The 19,040-nt window shown below is 59.0% G+C and overlaps 2 protein-coding genes across 4 annotated transcripts in view; both read left to right on the top strand.

The window, feature by feature from the left end:
- The window catches only part of IRF8 (interferon regulatory factor 8), a 209,455-nt gene that overhangs the window by 121,669 nt on the left and 68,746 nt on the right, over positions 1–19,040 (top strand). The gene's annotated exons all lie outside the window — the stretch shown is intronic.
- Positions 1–19,040, top strand: part of GSE1 (Gse1 coiled-coil protein) — a 100,235-nt gene that overhangs the window by 70,615 nt on the left and 10,580 nt on the right. For all 3 annotated transcript variants that reach the window (XM_062618361.1, XM_062618359.1, XM_062618360.1), the window contains 6 exons: positions 12,232–12,450; positions 15,809–16,008; positions 17,460–17,641; positions 17,784–17,981; positions 18,171–18,362; positions 18,476–18,798. In XM_062618361.1, the coding sequence (XP_062474345.1) occupies positions 12,232–12,450; positions 15,809–16,008; positions 17,460–17,641; positions 17,784–17,981; positions 18,171–18,362; positions 18,476–18,798 (1,314 nt within the window). The remainder of the gene's footprint in view (positions 1–12,231; positions 12,451–15,808; positions 16,009–17,459; positions 17,642–17,783; positions 17,982–18,170; positions 18,363–18,475; positions 18,799–19,040) is intronic.

Below are 19,040 nucleotides of genomic sequence, written 5' to 3'. Positions count from 1 at the left end.
GGTGCTGGGGGCCCCCCGCTGTTGGGGGTCCGTGTCCCCCCACGCCGGCTCCCCCGCGGATGGTTGTTTGTTTCAGGAAATGGCTTTTGCATGTGGCAGTTGTTAAGAGGAACGAGCGGCTCTGCCCAAGCGCGCCTGCGCCAGAGCATGCGAGGGCGAGCCGGGAAGGGCGGCGGAGGGGCGCCGGGGTTCAACTTGGGGTGTCCTTTCCCTATGGGAAGGATTGGGGTGTTCATCCCCTGCGGGGCTGTGCCACGGCGGGGATAGGGGTGACCCGCTCATCCATAGCATCCCGGCGCGCTGCGACCCTGCGCCCTCCTCCCTGCCATCCACGGGGGTCCCGCTCCCCATCCCCTTCCACAAACCCCATCCCCTCCTTGCATGGCCCCTAGCATTGCCCGGGCAATGCCTGCCTCGGCTTTGGTACCATCCCCATTCATAGGCTGCAGGTGCGAGGGAGATGGGTTGGGGTTGGGGTTTTTTTCTTTTCCCTCTTAAATTCCATATTTAGCACGCTCCGATCGAGCGGGGGATCCTGGCGGCGGCTCCTGTTGCGTGAAACTTCTGGCTTTGTTGCTAATGCACTAATTCCTGTGCCCTGGAAAACCCTGCTCCGGCTGGCTCTTGGCTTTGCAGCTAGCTCGGAGGGGAAATCGAAAAGCTGGAGGGGGAAAAGCGAGACGGAGAGGAGCATGGAAGTGTCAGGCTGCGAGATTTAAAGCAATTAAGGGGGGGAAATGATGCTGGAGGTGCTGGCAAGTGGAGAAATCGCCGGCGGCAGCACTGGGAGATGCTGGTGGGCCAGGTCGTGCGGGAGCAGATGGAGACGTGAACCTTCCCCCTGCCGAGGGCTCGGTGGCAGTGACTCAGCGGCTCGAGTCCTGCTGGGGACTGTCACCGCCTCAGGGACTGCCTGGCCATGCACCGTGTCACACACTCCTCTCCTCGGTGGCTTGATCGCCCGGTTCTGCTGGCACGGGATGCAGCCAGCTACTCGGTGTTCCCTCTGGTCACTGATGCTCCTGTCCCCTGTGTCCCTGTGGTCACCAGTTTTGTGTCCCCCGTGTCCTTCTGGTCACTAATATTCCTGTCCCCTGTATCCCTCTGGTCACCGATGCTCTTGTCGCCTCTGTTCCTCTGGTCACTGGTGCTCCTCTCCCCTGCATCCCTCTGGTCACTGATGCTCCTGTCGCCTCTGTTCCTCTGGTCACCAATGCTCATGTCCCCTGCATCCCTCTGGTCACAGACACTCCTGTCCCTGCTACCCTCTGGTCACTGATGCTCCTGTCCCCTGCATCCTTCTGATCACCAGTGTTGTATCCCCTGTGTCCTTCTGGTCACCGATGTTCCTGTCCCCTCTACCCTCTGGTCACCAGTGTTCTGTCCCCTGCATCCCTCTGGTCACTGATGCTTCCGGCCTGTCCCCTCTACCACACTGGTGGTGGAGCTGGAGGTAGACAGCATGGCTCAGCCAGCTGCGAGGGGACACTGGGCACAGTGGTGACCCAGCATCAAGCATCACTGAGAATGGGGGGCCAGGGAGGGGACTCCATTCCCTGCCAGTACATATGTTGGCTTGCTTTGAGATATATGGGTGCAGTTGTCACCCTGTGTCCAGTGCCAGTGTCCCCTGGGGACAACAGCATCCTCTGGGGACAGCAGTATCCTTTGGGGACAGCAGCACCCCTTGGGGACACACAGCATCCCGGGAGAGCCTGGCACGCAGCCTTTTGGGGTCCCTTCTTTCCATATGGGTGTCCCCAATTCACCAGCAGCCCCCGGGTGCTGGAGGGACCTTGGGGGTCCGTGTCGCATCCCCCATGGGGTGGTACTGGGGCCCTTGTGTGCCTCAGCGTGCCGGGAGGGTGGCGGATGCTGCTGACTCAGGAGCTTCCCAAATGGTTCCTATTTTTACGCCAGGGCCGGTAATATTTAGCCCCTGGATCAAAGCAGATGGAGGAGCTGGTGATGCCGCGTAAACACCCGCCCGGCGGGTGCCGCGGGCGCAGCCGTGAGTCACCGGCTGCTTTTGGCACCGCCGCGAGGGGACAGGCACCCCCGGGGTGGGTTTGGGGTGCTGGGGGCTGAGCCCCATCCTTGGCAGCCCCCCACATTGCTGCCTACTGGGGTTTTCCCTTTCCTCATCCCCACCCCGTGTGTGGTGGAGGGTGATGCTTATCGGGTGTAAAGGGGGTGCCGGATGATGCCAGAGGGGTCTGGAGTGTTGGGGTGCCGGGAAGCCCTCCTGCTTTTTCCTTCCTTTCCCACCCCACCATCCTCCTCCTCCTCTTGCCAGTCCTAAATTCGGTCACCATGGCAACCATGTCAACCACTTTCCAGCTTCCCTGCGATGGTTTGAGGAGGGGAGGGAAGTGGGGAGCCAGGGGAAGGGGGGTGGCAGGCGAGGGCTGTATGCCAGCACTGGGGGGGACGACCAGGGGCATCACCCTGGGATCAGGGGCTTGGGGTGACACTTCCCAGATGGTTTCTCCCCACTGAGTCCCGTCTGGTGAGCGGGGGCCAGTGCCAGCCCCATCAATGAGTGCCAAGGGGACAGGGCCGGGGGTCCTGCCATGGGGAGGGGGCTCAGTTGGAGCCCCCCATCTCTAAGTGGGTTGGTGGGCACCCCAAAATGCCTGCCTGTAGCCATCCTGCTCATGCCAGGTACTGGGACATCAGTAGCCACACAGCTTGGAGAGGGGTGAATTATCCCCAAACACCCGTTCTTTCTTCCTTTTTTCTTCCCCCCATCCCATAATCTCTTTATTCCTGAGCTAAACCAAATTCCCTATGGTTTTAAAGACAGATTTGCCTGTAGCTATAAGAACAGGGTGTAAAGCTGGGTAAGGCACCAGCATCACCCCATGGCGGGTGGGCACCCGGCTGTCCCCCAGGACCCCTGCACCGAGGCAGAGCAGGAGAGATGAGTGTGAGTCTGTCCTGTGATGCGCGCAGGGTACCACCGTCATTCCCAGTATCCCTCATCCTGCACCCAGCGGTACCCAGGATGCTGCTGCATCGCTCAACCTCCAAACCCACCCTGGGGCTTTGCTTGGTGGCAAAGAGGGGAGCAGGTGCTTCCTTGTGTCCCCCCCTTTCCCTGTCCTTGGCACACGCTCATGGCACCTGCTGGGGACGCTCCTCCTTGGCACGGCACCGTGGCACGTGTGCAGGCACTGCCGGTGGCTATGGGGGGGGGGGGGAATGGGGCCAGCCCTGCCCTGAGCCTGGCAAAGGGGTGCATATATACACCACCCCCCCCCCTTTTATTATTAACTTTATTTCCCTGTGCTTAATTAATCGCAGCCGCCTCTTGCCGCGAGCCAACGCGGGGTATTTATTGCACCTAACGTTGATGGGAAGCATGTTCCCCCACCACAACACCCCCCTTGATAGACTATTTCATCAGCATTAAAAAGAGGGAGGGAGTGACACCCCAACCCACCCCTATACGGGGTTTTGGGGGGGGGGGGGGAAGAGCGGCTGCGTTCCTGCATCACCAAGCTTCCTCTTTCCTCCCCCTCTTCTTTTAATGAAAATGCTTTAAAGATGTTTGACATCTGTAACAAACAGCTGGCACCCTGTTATGGAAGAATGTCCTTTTATTTCTGAGCAGGTTGAACTGTCATTAATAGTATAATTAGGTGATTATCGGCGTACAGCAGAAAACTGCTTAATTGCACAGCCAGCTTTGCGAGGATCCCCGGCTCCTTTATTGCTGGGTTTGTTTTAGCCGCCTGGATTCTTTCGCGCTGTGCTGTTGGGGGTTGTTTTATCCACGTTGATTATGATTTTTTAATGCAGGCGGCAGCTGGGGGAGCGCGGAGGCAGCCGGGGGGGACACATGCACACGCTAGCAATGGTGTCCCCCCCCCCTTTTATATGTGCTTTCCCCCCCTTCCCGTATCCCTAGGGAATTCATGTTTAACTCCATGCATGCTGAAGTTGGAGAAAGGGGGTTTGATGGGTGAAGCACCCATTGGTATCTGACAGGCTCCAAGGGGATAGAGGAGACCTTGTCTTTGTTATCAGCAACAAGACGCTGGTGGGAGCAGAGCCATGGCACCACTTGTCATGGGGCGTGAGGGCATCCATCGATGCCATTGAGCCTTCACCCTCCATCACCCTGCATGGTGAGACCCTCCTCTTGGTTCCTCTCCATCCCCACACGCGTGGGGCACGCACGTGGCTCACCGCGGCGTTCGGGCAGCTGCGATGGAGCCGGTCCATCCCCATCCCCATCCCGTATCCGCGGGATTCGCTGCGTTTTGGGGGCAGAGCAGATTTTTTGGCGCCCGCCAGACAATAGCGCTTTGTATGTCTCCCCCGGTGCCGCCAAACACACTTGTTAGCGCCACAGCTTTGTGCTGTAAATTTCCATGGAGTAATTACGTCTTAATTTATGATAATCCTGAGCGGGCGGCAGAGGGGGGCGAGCGCCAGTCAAGTTTGGAAGTTGTCTGCTGGGCCCAGCATCCCCGTGGCTCAAGACAACCATGAACTTCTCTCCATCTCCGTGCTGAAAGGGGTTGGGGAGCGAGGCCATGTAGGAGTTGGGTATCGGTCCCGTTGTGGAGCAGGAGTGTCCTGGTGGTGCTGCGCATCCCAGAGCCCATCCAGGAGCTCAGGAGCCCATGGATGCATGGGTTGAGGTCATTGCAAGATGCATGTCGCAGTGCTGGCTCCCCCAAGCAGGAGGGAATTCTCCCTTCCTGCAAGCCGCCAGCCCGGCTCAGGCACGGGGCCGGACCCTTCCCCCTTCCCACCACTGAATGGCTCATTCCACCTTTGTCTGGAGGGCTTATTATGGCAAAATAGAGGCTCTTTTCCTTTAGCTTTCCCAGCGGGCAAATTAGGGGCACTTTGGCAATTTTCGATGAGGATGATGGGGAGGGGAGGAAGGCTCCTGCCAGCAGCAGGAAGGGTGCTGGCACTCTCCACCAAGGCTGTGGGGTGGAAAGCAAAGGGCTCTCCATGTCCCCTCCAAAGCCATCAAGGCACCGCTGGGACCTGCCATAGGAATCCAAAGGGATGTGGGGAGTGTTTATTAACTCAGTTGGAGGGACGCAGGCTTGGGAGCCCCATCCCCAGTGCCATCGAGCATCCCCTGTATAGCTGGGAGGGTGCTGACACCCATTCATCCTAGCACCCACTCCCAAAAGGAGCTGTGGGTACCCTGCCCCATGTCCCATGATGGGTTTTGTCCCTAGGGAGCTGGTAAAAGCCCGGGGTTGCGCCCATTGCACCTGCAGCCGGGTCCCCGTTGGGAGGCAGCGTGCACCCACTGACATTTACCAAGCGTAAAAATTCAATTAATTCCAGCAGGCAGATTAAATATAAGTGAATTTTAATAATTTGCTCGAAAGGCTGAGGATTACTGTAGGCGAAAAGGGAAGATGCTGTGCTCACGGGGGCCACCGGCCAGCCTGCTCAGCACCGGCACATGGGATCACCACTGCTAATCACCCTGAATCCCTATGGTACCGAACCCCTGGACATGGATTTTGGTTGATGCTTGCCCATGATGAATAACGTGCCAGATTTGTCCCATTGTTGTGGCTCCGGTCTCCGTGGGCATCACTCCTGCTTCAGACCCTCATCGCTGATGCCCATTTCATGGGAGGCTTCATGAAGAGGATGAGACCCATCAAAGCAGTGGCGGGATCCCGTTTTGTCCCCATGGGACGCTGCAGAGCTCATAGGTGAGGATCACACCAAGGCCTCACCAACACCTCTGCAGCATCTTTTAACTAAAAGCAGGTGAGACAGGGTATGGATTGCTAGCAGATGGCAGTGGTATTAGGAAAATGAAAATACACGGAGTACATTTCCCATTTGCCAGTATTAATTTCTTATCCCAAGGTAAAACCTTTCCTGTGGCCTGTGCGGGGCCATCTGCACAGTCATAAACCACAGTGCGTCCGGGGTCATCCCGATAGCACAGCGGAGACCCCTGTTCCCACCCGGACCCCCGGCTTTGCCAGTGGCACAGTGGGATTGATGGAGATTGCCCATGACCTTTGCTAGGACACGAGGTATTACCATTAATACTTATGTATTTCCGGAGTTTGTGCCGTGTATAAACCTCATATCAAGCCGGGCAGGCAGAGTAATCTGCCAGGTGGTGTTATTAATACTCGCTATTAATACCTGTTAGTATATCCTCTCCGTGGATGGAGCAAGGGATGGGAGGCTGAGTTGTGTAACCCCACCACCACCTTTTTGGGGTGCAGCACTGGGCGACCCTTGGTGCTGGTGGGAGTCACCAAGATGCTTTCATCCCCTGCAGGATGATGCAGGGCACCTTTTGGCTATGTGACCCCCCTGGGTTTGCTTGCAGCACCTCAGAGGCATCACCCTGGCCCCTCCTGACCCTGCCTGCAGCCCCCCTGCCCCGCTAGGACCTGCCCCGTGCAAGCTCCAGCCTGCGTGAAACTCTAATCTCCCAATTCTATTCGCCAGGCTCCAGCCGATTTGCATAATCCACATAATCACCCTGGTTTTAATTGCCTACAACTCTGCAGAAAGATCATGTGGTTAAGTGGTAAATCATAATTAGATAAATAATTGGCTTGGCCGCAGCAAGCTGCTTTGTTATACCTGCCATCTGCTGGGCAAGGGCTCCTCGCACCGAGAACAATGCGCTGCTGACGGCAAAGCCGGCGCTGCCCGCGGCGTGGGGACAAGGGACATGGGTACCGGGGCAGCCCCACCGCACCGGTCACGGCACAGTGACACCGAGTGAGGGTTGGCAGCACCGGGCGCTGCCTGGCTCTGGCCCTTGGTGCGTTACCCAACGGCACCGCGCGGTGCCAAGTCCTGTCCCACACAATTCCCAGTGGCACCGTTGGATGCCTGGCGGCACTGTGCGGTGCCTGGCAGCACCGTGTAATGCCTGGCAGCAGCCTGCCATGCCTAGCGGCACCAAACAATGCCTGGCGGCACCGCGCAGGGCATGGCAGCACCATGCAGTGCCCCACAGCACCGTGCAGTGCCCATCTGTGTGATGCCTGGCACCCATACGTGCACCCCATTTAGCCATTAAGCCCTCAGCTCATGCAAAGGGAAGGGGTAAGGGTTGTACCCTACTTCTCCCAAAGCAGGGGTAAGGGATCAAGAGGTATCTGGCACCCAGACTGGGTATCAGGAGCTAAGAGATGCCTTCCCAACCTGGACACTGCGGAATGGGGCTTGGGGGCCAGCAGCATCCTTTGGGCACTGGTACTTTACACTGGAGCCCCCCTGCTCGTCCTGTCAGGGCAGAAATGGGGAAGAAAGTTGCTTTGAAGCAAATCTTCTACCGGCCTCATTTCCTATGGTCTTAAACATAGGAGCACAGGGCTGGTTATGCTGGGCAAAGGAAGGCAAGGAAGGGAGAGAAATAACCTCCATCACGCCGGCCCTGGCCCCTCCCCAGTGCTGCGCCCTCCAAACGAGCTCTTATTAGTTTGCTTGTTGTCATTTGCCAGATCAATGGTCCATGGAGGAGCGATCGATGGAGACGCAGCCGGCTAATAGCGCCATGCGCTTGGCGCTCGGTGCCAGGCTCCCTGGGGACCCCCAAATCCCATCACTGCACCACAGGGTGTTCCTCACCCAGGGGAGACCCATCCGGATCCCTCTGAGGGTGCTGGGGAGCCAGCCAAGGTGGGCAGTGCTCATGGGATGGGTTCTGGAGGGTCTAAGAGTGGCCATAGGCTGTGCGGGCATCTCTCCATCCCTCCTGAGGACACCAAGCCCTTTGTGCTGGCTGCATGCAGGGCGGTGGGGTGGGAGGGCAGAAGTGGGGCTCCCATCGATCGATTAATTAATTAATGGAGGGTGCTGTAGGTAGAGCTGCGCTAATGGGGGGTGACATCACTGGTGGAGGAGGTGGTCCCCAGTGCCTGTCCCCTGCCTCTCAATGGGGTGACACAGGGACCATGGGCACACGCTGCCCTTGGCCTCCTGCCCTCCCTCCTTGCTCGCACACCGGGGCCCTGCCTGCTGCATTCAGGCAGCACAAGGGAGAAGGGAATGGAAGGGGGGGGGCTCCACAATGTGAGGCCATTAGCATTGAAAATCCATGCAAAGCAGCTGTTCCTGCTTGGAGCGTGCAGCTGGATCCGGCTGTGGAGTGGGAGTCGAGGCGCTGAGACAGGAGGAAACCTCATGGCGCAGAGCATCACCCCTAATTCCTTTAGGGCCCCATCCAGAGCGAGCCTGGAGGATCCTTGCCAAGGGGTTGGCCAAGTGGGCTCTGTCTGAGTTGAGGTCCTGTGTGGTGGGGTGTGCATCTGTCCCGGGGAGGGATGCAGGATGCTCATCTCCCCCTTTCTCCCCTCGGCCTCCCGCCGCGCTGGGTTTTTTTCCGCTCCATTTGCCAGAGGCTGGAGCTGCTGCCTGATCGTATTTGGTAATAAATTATTAGTTCCAGCGCTCGGGAGCCCGGGAGCTCAAAATAGCTGCTTTTAAAGCGGGCAGCTGGTGCAGGTTGAGTTCAATGGCAATCTGCTCTGAAGGGCACTTCATGCTCATTAGGGGCCTTTCAAGGTGCTGTGGGGGAGAGGATGCTGAAACCAAGGTGCTAGACCTGCATTTCCCAGCAGCTGCCTGCAGTGGGAATGGGGATGCAGGAAGGGCAGCGGTGCCGAGGGGAAGGATCCCGGGGTTTTGGGGTGCTGGGAGCCCATCCCTGCCCCAGTGTGGCTGCTGGCGTGTCTTATTTGTCTCCATCCCCACCAGGCAGCCAGACTGGTTCTGCTCTCGCTGCCGGAGGAGGCACCCGCTGCCAAAAAACCCGCCAGCATCATCAGGAGCAGATGGAGAGGAGATGGCACGTTCCCAGCTCCCAGCCCTGCGCCGGGGATGCTGGGGGACAGCGGGTGCTGGGGTACAGGGGGACAGGGACATCCCCCCCAACCGTCAGCAGACAGGGGTTTGGGGTTGTGCTCTGTTAGGGGTGCCAACCACATGGTACCAGGAAGGGGTGCCAGGATGCGGGGTAGCATAAGGAGGGGTGGAAGGGGACACGGTGATGGCATTGCCGTCCCCTTCTCGTCTTGCTGCCAGGCAGGGACATGCATGCTCCTGTGGGCAGGCAGCCAGCAAGGCACTGGGAATGCCAGACACTCCCTGCCCCGGCACATGCCTCAGGAAAGGGACAAGGACACGGTGACACATTGCCTGGTCCCCGGTCCCCAACCCTCCCCATAGCCTCAGCAGGGGATCCAGGCACCCTGCAGCATCCTGCCTTGGCTTGGTGGTGGATGTACAGGCAGCTGCCTGCGTGCAGGGGCAAAGGCAGCAAGTGATGCCCGAGGGCAGGAATATGGGGGGGTGCCAGCCCCTCTCCCTGCACCTCCATAGGGCCCCATTTCAGGGTTCATCACCCCACCCTGGTGAGGCATCCGCTGGCTGCGGACTTGACCTGTTTTTCCGCATGGATCTGCCTGTCGGGAGAAGCAGCCAGGGAGGGACAGGAGAGGGAAGAAGCCCCACCTCGCTGTGGGGTGGCACCGCGTCCCCAGCCACCACAGGGACAGCGGCACCCGCAGAGGTGAGTGGCACCCGTGCCGCACCGGTGACGGCATGCCGGTGGGATGGATGGATGGATGGATGGATGGATGGATGGATGGATGGATGGAGGGACACCGCGTGGTCCCGCATCCCCACTCCTACGCCGAGTGCCTCAGTTTCCCCATCTGGCAGCTGTCCTATGGAGCAGCACAGGGACGCCCGGACAGACGGACGCCAGCTCCGTCGGGGCAAGACGGGTGAGTGGCGCTGCTCGGGCCCCAGCCAGGGCGGAGGCACTGATTTTATCACGGGGCAGGAGCGGCAGAACTGGTTTGGGGCAGCGGCAGAGCTCACGTTAGCGAGCCAGGCCCGAGGAGAGGAGAGGAGAGGGGGGGGGGATGAGTTCCCGATATGGTTTCCAACGAGCTGCTGGCTTGGAGCTTGCCCTGTGCTCGCCTGGCAAATCCCGGTGGGATCATGAGTTAGCTGGGAGGCGTTTGGGGCTGCCGAGATCAGCTGAGCATCACACGGGTGACGCTGTGCCGCCAGCCCTCGTGCCCCGGTGAGCGTGTGTGAGCATGATAATCCCCGCCGGCTGCTTATAGCAGAGTGGGTCCAGCCTTGGGTGGGGGCTTGAGGGGGGGGGGGGTGTTATGGTGGGGTTAATGGGTGGGGAGAACTTAAGGGGGTATGGGGAAGTGTCCTATGGGGGTGCAGGGCAGTGCCATGGGGATGCAGGGCAGTGCTAAGGGGGTGCAGGGCTGTGCTAAGGGGGTGCAGGGCAGTGCTGTGGGGATGCAGGGCTGTGCCGTGGGGATGCAGGGCAGTGCCATGGGTATGTGGGGCTGTGTTTGTGAAATGCAGAGCAGTGTCATGGGGTTGTGGGGCTGTGCCATAAGGATTCAGGGCTGTGTGAAGGGGATAGAGAGCAGTGCCGAGGAGATGCAGGACAGTGGCATGGGGATGTGGGGCTGTGCCATGGGGATTTGGGGCTGTGTTAAGGAGATACAGGGCAGTGCCACGGACATGTGGGGCTGTGGTAAAGGGATGCAGCGCAGTGCTGTAGAGATGGGGGGGCTGTGTTAAGGGAATACAGGGCAGTGCCCAGGGGATGCTTGGCAGTGTCAAGGGGATGCAGGGCTGTACCCAAAGGATGCAGGGCAGTGCCCTGGGACAGCACATAGGTGCGCAGTGCATGCATATCCTGACATCCTGCTGTCTGTTGGACACCCACTCACTCCTATGGGGGTCCCCATGCCAGTGCAATGCTTGGGGGGTAGGGGGGGGGTGCCCGTTCCAAGGCCGTCCGTGTGAGCGTTGGCTTCCCCAGCTGTTCTGGTAATGAATTTACATGAGCCGAGCGTGTCGACAAGGCGGCAGTCAATGGCTGAGAGCACCGGAGTTAATAAATGCTTGTATAATGAGGGCAGAGGGGAGCGCACGCCGCAGCGCCGGCCGCCTCTCCTGGGGCCGGGGGGCAAAGATTAATCAATGCTGAGTGGCACTGCTGGCCCCCCCCATCCCCACTGCTCTGCATGGCCAGCCCTCTGCCATGGGATGCTCTGGGGTCTCTGCCATTGCCTCCATTGGGAGCTGGGATGGTGGGGGGATGCCCCTTGGTACCCCCTTGTTCTCTGCTCCCCACCTGGGAGCAGGGCTAATTTTAGGCTGGTGTTAATGAAGCTGCTCGTTTGGAAGTCTATTTTAAGGTCCCTGACATCAGCAGTTGCTGTTTTGGGAGGTGGAGAGCCCTGGAGCAGCCTGGTTGTGACAGCTGGGGGGCACCCCCCTGTTCAGCAGCACCCAAACCCTCACGCTTAGGGACCGCTGTGCCCCATAGCGCCCCTATGCTATGGGGTGCACCCGTGGGGACTTGGGGGTGCCATGGTGAGCGTTTGAGCCTGGCAGCGCTGGGGGGGGGGGGGGGGCAGTGGTGGGGGGGGGGCAGTGGTGGGGGGGGGGGCAGTGGTGGGGGTTTGGAGCTGCAATGGGGCTGCAATGGTGAGGATTTGAAGGTGCAGTGGTGGGAGCTTGGGAATGAAGGGGGGGGGACACTATGGGTGTGATATGAGGGGTTTGGGGATGTGCTGGTGGTGATTTGAAGGTGACACAGTGGGGATTGAAGGTGCAATGGTGGGGGTTTGGGAGAGCAGTGGCGGGGATAGGGGGATGCAATATTGGGAATGTGAGGGAGCAGTGTGAGGACTCGGGGGTGCAGTGGTGGGGACCCAGGGATGCAGTATTGGAGATCTGAGGGCAGGGATTTGGGGTGCAATGGTGGCAGTTAGGGGTGCAGGTGTGATGCTTCGGGTTTTGGCAGCACCATGCAAGTCAGGAGGCTACCTAGGCCTTTCCCCATCACCTCCATCAGGATGCTGATATCCCAATGTCCCCCCAAAACACCTTCCCCCCTTCCCATGGGGCTCTGCTGAGTCCCCCCCTGCTGTTTCCTGGGAGCCTTTGGGATTGGTGGGGCTGTGGGATGCTGATGGCAGCTCCTGTCCCCCACATCACCTCGTTTTCCATGGGCACACTTACTCCATTAGGTAAGCTGCTGCCCCATAAGAATTGCTTGTGCCTGCCTGCTCGCATCCCACCCACTGCATAAGGTGGTAAACCAGATGGAAGGTCTCGCTTATCCTGCTCATTGTTCCAGCTTCAAGGGGGATTTGGGACCCGCTCTCCCCGCTCCCATCCCTGTATCCCGCTCTAACACACTGCTCCCATCCGCAGGCATGAGCCATGAGCCGAAGTCGCCGTCCCTAGGAATGCTCTCCACCGCCACCCGCACCACCGCCACCGTCAGCCCGCTCACCCCATCGCCTCTCAACGGCTCCATCGTCCCCAATGGCAGCCCTGCAGCCAGCAGCACTTTGTCCGTCCAGGCAGCACCTTCCTCCAGCTTCGCCGCCGCGCTCCGCAAGCTCGCCAAGCAAGCCGAGGAGCCCAGAGGTAGGGGATGAGGATGGGGATGGGGATGCAGGGGATGCTGAGCATCGCTGCTGCCACCCGCGGTGCCGTTTCCCTCCCCATTTCCCAAGCTAATGTCTTTCCCTAGCGTTGTGTCTCGAGGGAGCAGTTAAGAAACTCAGTTCAGCCGGGGTAATCCTAGTGCTTTATCACTTGTTATACCCCGGGAGAAAGCCTGGGAGAGCATGGCATGGGGGGACCTGTCCCTCACTGCCCCTCCAGCCTTGTTCTTTCCTCCTATGCTTCACTTCAATGCTGTTTTATCCAGAGGCGCCTCAAACCTGTTCGTTTTCCAGCTGAATTTCCCAGCTGAACAGCCAATTTTGGCACCTCCAGGAGGTCCCCAGCACTCATCACAGTGTGACGGCCCGGTTGATGGCCTCTGTCACATACCCACCCTGCTTGGATGTGGGGTGCAGTTCGCAATGTTAGGTGCTGCTGATCCCGAGTTCTGTGCTGCTGCAGGGAGTGTGTCCTATGGGAATAGCCAGGGCTGTCCCACATGCACAGGAGGAGGCAACGCGTCCCCAGAGTGCCAGAGTTTCACCAGGAGACTCCTGGCATCATCAGTTTGCAATGCAGTCATATTCATCCCTGTTGTTACCATTGGTGGGTGCTCCCTGTTGGGTTGTCGCCCACCTCCCAGGCACTTTGGGACATGGGGAGGATGCCGACCCTTTGCAAAGTACTTTATGGACGTTCCCTTTTTGCAAACACCATCTCCAGGACCCTCCCCACAGCCCCCCCATCAGATTGAAATGTCCTGGCACGGCCATGCCCCAAAGCCTCTGGCATTAGCTGCTCCTGATGGGAATGCCAGGTCCCTGTGATGCCAATGGGACCTGGTCTTGGTGATGCTTCATCCTGGCTGGGAGCATCCTGGCTGCCTCCTCCAGAGCCCATCTGCTTTCTTTGGGGTGGTCAGATGTGGGTAGGGGATTATTTTGCCTTTCCTTCCCCCCTACGCCTCACAGCTCCTGTCCCCTCCTCTCTGCTCAGCCCATCTGAAAGGACATCAGCAGGCTTTGGCATGGATTTCATGGTGCTGAAGGGAAGCAGCTGCGTTCCCTTTGGATTTCCTCATAACGACTTGCCCATCTGGGTGCCCAGAGTGGGTTTTTAATAGGCATGAGTGTGGGTGCGTGTCGGGAAGGGTGTTTCTTTCCACGCCGTGGCTTTTTAGCCCTAGGAAATGCATTGCTTTGCCCCCAAACCCTCACCCCGCTTCCCACAATGGGAGATGCTCCGCTGTGGCAGATGCAGCTGATGGGGTGATGCCAAATGAGTCCATCCAGCTTTTCTACTGGGTTTATGGGTTTATGGGACATCTGTAGGGATGTTCTGCTCCCACAGAGCATCCCCAGCTGCAGGGGCTCATCCTGAACCATTCCATCCCAGCAAATCCATTGAAGCCGTCGCCTGGCTGGGGGCTCCTGCCTCTCATCCTACCCCAGGCTGTCAGCAGGGTGGGTTTTATTCCCTCCCTCTCTCCTTTCTTCCCCCCCCTTCTCCTCCTTCAGGGTCTCAGCTGTTAATTACATTTGCCTGTCAGCCTGGGCTGCTAATCTGCTATCGCGGAGCAGAAAGCGGGAGGTCAGAAAACAAAGGTGACACCATCACACTGTGCCTCTTGTCATCTCCAATCCAGATTAGTTTCATTGACTAACTCCTGGCTGAATACCACCAGTTAATTATAACGATCACAAACCCTCCCGTTTAAAGCCACACAGCGAGAATTAAGGTTCTGAAGTAAGACTTTAGCTTCATTAATTGCCGGGCTCATTGTAATGGTATTGATTGTTAACGCTATCGCGTGGTGAGTAATGGCTTCCCAGCTCAGAGGGGATTAGGCTGCTAATTGTTGTTGGCCTTGCGCTGACAAGATAGACTTCAGTGGGTGTCAAATCCGTATCGGCGGCCTCCTTTGTCACGGGCAGCCTTTCTCTTGCCCTGAGTCTCACTGCTCTTGAAATGAAAGCGATTCGGAGCGACTCGGGAATAATTAATAGGACAGGACGGATGGCAGCAGGCTGCTCCGCTTGGCCTCGCTGCTCCGAGCATCCTTCCCAACGCATGGGGATGATGGGTTTTCCTGTGGCATTCCTGGCCCTGCTACATCCCGGCTCCCTCCTGGTGTTATGCTGAGTGTGGTGAGGAGAGCGTGGGGCTTTTGGATGGGTTGTTAGCTTATGCAGGGGGGCTGGCTTATCGTCTATGGGATAGAAAGGACCTTAAGGCTCATCCAGGTCCACCCCCCTGCCATGGGCAGGGGCATCTTCCACTAGAGCAGGGTGCTCCAAGCCCCATCCAACCTGCCCAGGGATGGAGCATCCACAGCTTCCTTGGGCAAAGACTTTCACACTTGAAAGGCAAGGAGACACCTTATACCCTATGGGGAGCTGGTGTGAATGCTTGCAGGGCATGGAGTCAGGTTGCACGCTTAGGGTAGAGAAAGCCCCTCTCAGTGCCAACTCAGTGCTGGAATGGGGAACATCCTCACCTATCCGCTGGCATCCTCTGGTGACCACAGGCCAGCCCTTGGTGACCAGTATCTGGTCTCTAATGGCATATGGGAAGCCTTCCCTTAGCCCATATTTCAGGATGATGAGAGCAGGGTTTGGAGGGTAGTAGCTCCCAAACTGCCCGTCTGCCTCTTTGGACCAGCCCCTGTGCCTATGCCCTAATTCACATTGAATTTGTATTCCTGCTCCAACTCTGCTCTCCGCTTTAATTCCATTTTTGTGTTTTCCCTTGGAAACACGGCCAGCATCCCCGGGGTGGTTTATAATTTAAAATACAGATGTATTATGCAAATAAAGCCAAAGCTTTGCCCAAGGGTTATGGGGAGCGACTCCTTCCTTCATCCCAGCGCCTCCGAGTGCCCTGGCACGGAAGCACACGGCAACTTTCACAGACGGATTAAGGAATCTGTGGGTTCGGCTGGAAAAGATACTGCTGCCTGGGGTTGGCATCGCATCGGTGCTGCTCGTGCCAAGGCGAGCTGTGCAGGCAGGGCTTCCTGCACCCATGTAGGGCTTTACAGCCCCTATTAGATGGGAGCTGAAGGTGCCCGTCCCACTGTGTGGGGCAAAGCCTTTTAGCACTGCAGACACAGTGCTAAATCCCTTAGGACAGGGATCCTTGGGGATGGGAGGATGGGGGTCCAACTTGGCGGGCTGGAGGGATGCTGACCGCACTGTATGCATCCCTGTGCCTCATCCCTGGTCCTTGCAGAGGGGCATCCCACCAGGAATAGCTTCAGCTTGTCAGGAGAGTGGTTTTAGCTGGTTAAAAACTGCCTTTTCCCCCCCATTTACGTTAACTTTTGATTCAATTCCAGGGTCTTCAATAAGCAGCGAATCATCCCCGGTCTCCTCACCAGCCACCAACCACAGCTCCCCTGCCAGCACGCCCAAACGTGGCCCCATGGGCCCCATCATTGTGCCCCCAGGGGGGCACAGCGTGCCCAGCACGCCACCCGTTGTCACCATTGCACCCACAAAGACTGTCAATGGGGTCTGGAGGAGCGAGGGCAGACAGGTATGGATGGATGCGTTTGAGGGGTGCATGATCCCCCCCCACAAAGGATGGAGGATGCGGGATGATAATGCTAACTGTGGTCCCCCACAAAGGGTGGAGGATGCGGGATGACAGTGCTAACTGTGGTCCCCCCCTCAAAGGATGGAGGATGTGGGATGCACGGCACTGATAGTGCCAACTGCAGTCCAAAGTGCCAGGATCCACATTGCCACGGGGCTCCCCCCCCCCCCTCCCTTTTTATCCCTTCTCCATCATCCCCAGGCTGCCATCCGGAGGGAAGGAGAGTGAGGAAGAGGGGAGGGGGGAGAGAGCGGCTAATTAAGAAGCATCGTTAGTGGTTCTCCTCTCCTCCACACGCTACAAGCAGATTCCCGGGGGGATTATGCCACTTGGAAAGACTAATTAAACCACAAAGCAGAGAGGCGATGGGAGGGGATGAGAAACGCTGAGGGCGGGGAGCGGGGGGAAGCAAATGGAATCGTGATCCCTGGATGCTCAGGGGGGTTATCCAGGTGCTCCCCATCGCCATGTCCACCCCCCCCCCCCCCTCACTGTGTCACCCCCTCCACTGTGACCCCGCAGCACCGGGGTTAACCGAGCGTGGGTTATTGTCTGGCAGCGCCTCGCTCGCAGCGTGACGCCCCGAGACAGGGAGGTAATTAGAGCAGAGCCTGGCACGCACAATGAGCCTTAATGCAGGCGGCAGAGGTGGTGGGGACGGGGTTGGGGGGGGAATGACAACACCCTTTGTGCAGGCTGCGGTGACCTTGGGACTGTCCCCAACAGCCAGGGACGTGAGACAGGGACCGGGACTGGATGGGGAAGGGATGCGGGGTGATAAAGGATGCTGCCTTTCTGCTCCTATAGCCGCTAAACAGAGAAGATGCGATGGAAAAAGATTGCTTTTAAACCCAGCTTGACTTGATGGAGGTCACACCCCTAATTGCCAGACCCTGTGGGGTTTCTTGTCACCTTTGCCATGGGGTCCATCCCCAGCCGATGGAAGGGAGCAAGCCTCATCCCAGTGCCGGGATGGGGGGCTGATGGAAGATGGATGAGGGCCTGCGGGGAGGCTGGGATGCTCATGGGTTGACCTCTGGTTTATGGCCGCTATCAAAGGCCTGTTGGATTTCCACAGGCTGTGTCTGCATCCTCCATGGGTAATTAATTAATAGGTAACCTATCAGCAGTGCTTGTTCCAGCTTCAGCACCCTCTCTGCTGGTGCCCCCCCTGCATAACCCCTGCAGACCCTCACTCTTCCCAGCCTGTCTTCGGATGCGCTGGATGCAGGAAGATGCTCCGGTGGATGCATCTTCCTCCATGTACTGGTGCCAGCTGGGATACCCACTAAGGGTCTTGGGGTGGGGAGACAGCAGGGACCCCTGCATGCTTTGTGTGCTCCCTGCCATCCCCTAATGCCTGTCTTGGTGTTTGTCTCCTTGCCTTCTAGCAAGAAGCAGGGTCTCGGGGCAGCAGCAGCAGCAGTGGCCGCGAGCGCCTCATCTCGGAGCCCCCCCTCTCTCAGGAGAAAGCAGGGGCCCCCACGGTTCCCTCCCATCTCCTGGGGACACCCTACTCCTTCGGGCTGCCCCCCAGCTCCGTGGTCCAAGACTCCCGCTTCCCACCTCTCAAGTGAGTCCAGTGGCAATGGATGGGGAAGGGGTTGCGGGATGCAGGTATCCCCTGCGAGCTCTGGTCCTGTTGAGCATCCTGAAGGGGTGACATCCCCATGGGGGAACAGGTTGGGATGTGACCATCTCCCTGCTACCCCCAGCCTGCAGCGGCCGGTCCACCACGTGGTGCCTCCGAGCGCGGTCACCGAGGATTACCTGCGCAGCTTCCGTCCCTACCACACCGCCGAGGACCTCCGCATGTCCTCCCTGCCGCCACTCGGCCTGGATCCGGCTGCTGCTGCTGCTTACTACCACCCCAGCTACCTGACACATCACCCCTTCCCACACCCTGCCTTCAGGTGGGTATCACCAGGGAAGGTTGGAGCCAGCCCCGGAAGGATGGTTGGGCTGCACTTAAGGGCATCTTGGGGCTCTCCAGACCCACCTCTGAGCACAAGGCAGCCCACATCCAGCTTGATGGGAAGGGAATTGGGGGTTTCTTCCTAACCCTGTGTGATGCATCCCTCTGAGCATCCCTGTCTCCCCAGGATGGACGAGTCGTACTGCCTGTCAGCGCTGCGGTCCCCCTTCTACCCGCTGCCAGCGCCAGGCTCGCTGCCACCCCTGCACCCCTCGGCCATGCACCTGCACCTCTCGGGGGTACGGTACCCCCCCGAGCTCTCGCACTCTTCCCTCTCCGCTCTGCAGTCCGAGCGCATCTCCAGCCTCGCCGCAGAGAGGTACGGAGGGGTGATGGCTGGGACAGGGGATGGATAGGGTGCTCCAAGGGATGCCGACGTCCATCCGGGGGGTGTTTGGGGTTGGGATTTTCCTGTTGGGCTTCTCTTCGCAGGCTGCAAATGGATGAGGAGCTGCGGCAGAGGGAGCGGGAGCGCGAGCGGGAGCGGGAGAAGGAGCGAGAGCGAGAAGCCGACCGAGAGCGGGAGAAGGAGCGCGAACGGGAGCGTGAACGTGAGAAGGAGCTGGAGAGGGAGCGGGAGAAGGAGCGCGAACGGGAGCTGGAGAGACAGCGGGAGCGCGCCCGGGAGAAGGAGCTGAGCATGGTGAAAGCCATGGAAGGGCCGTTCCTCCCCGTGGCAGAGCTGCACGGACTGCGGGGACACCCGGCCGAGGAGCGGGGCAAGCCAGCAGAGCCACTGGTACCCATCAGACCAGGTACAGCATCCCTGTGGGTGACACTGGGGGGGATGCAGCCATCGGCACAGCTCGCCACAGGTCCCTTTCCCCCTCCAGATGGCAAAGCCGAGGGGGTCAGTGGCCCCGGGAGGTGGCTGGGGATGGAGCCGGGCTGCCAGCTCGCTGTGCCAACAGCCCAGCTGCCGCGGCTCTCGGGGAGGCGGCGCGGTGCCGGTGCCATCTGACTCGGTCCGGTGTGGATGTGAGCCCAGTGCCGGGCA

This window comes from Pezoporus occidentalis, unplaced genomic scaffold (genome assembly GCF_034315485.1).
Source record: "Pezoporus occidentalis ecotype Australia unplaced genomic scaffold, CSIRO_AGI_Poc_V1 ctg20, whole genome shotgun sequence".
Taxonomy (NCBI): Eukaryota; Metazoa; Chordata; class Aves; order Psittaciformes; family Psittacidae; genus Pezoporus; species Pezoporus occidentalis.
Note: the sequence above shows the minus strand (reverse complement) of the source record. Positions and strands in the feature narration are given on the sequence as shown.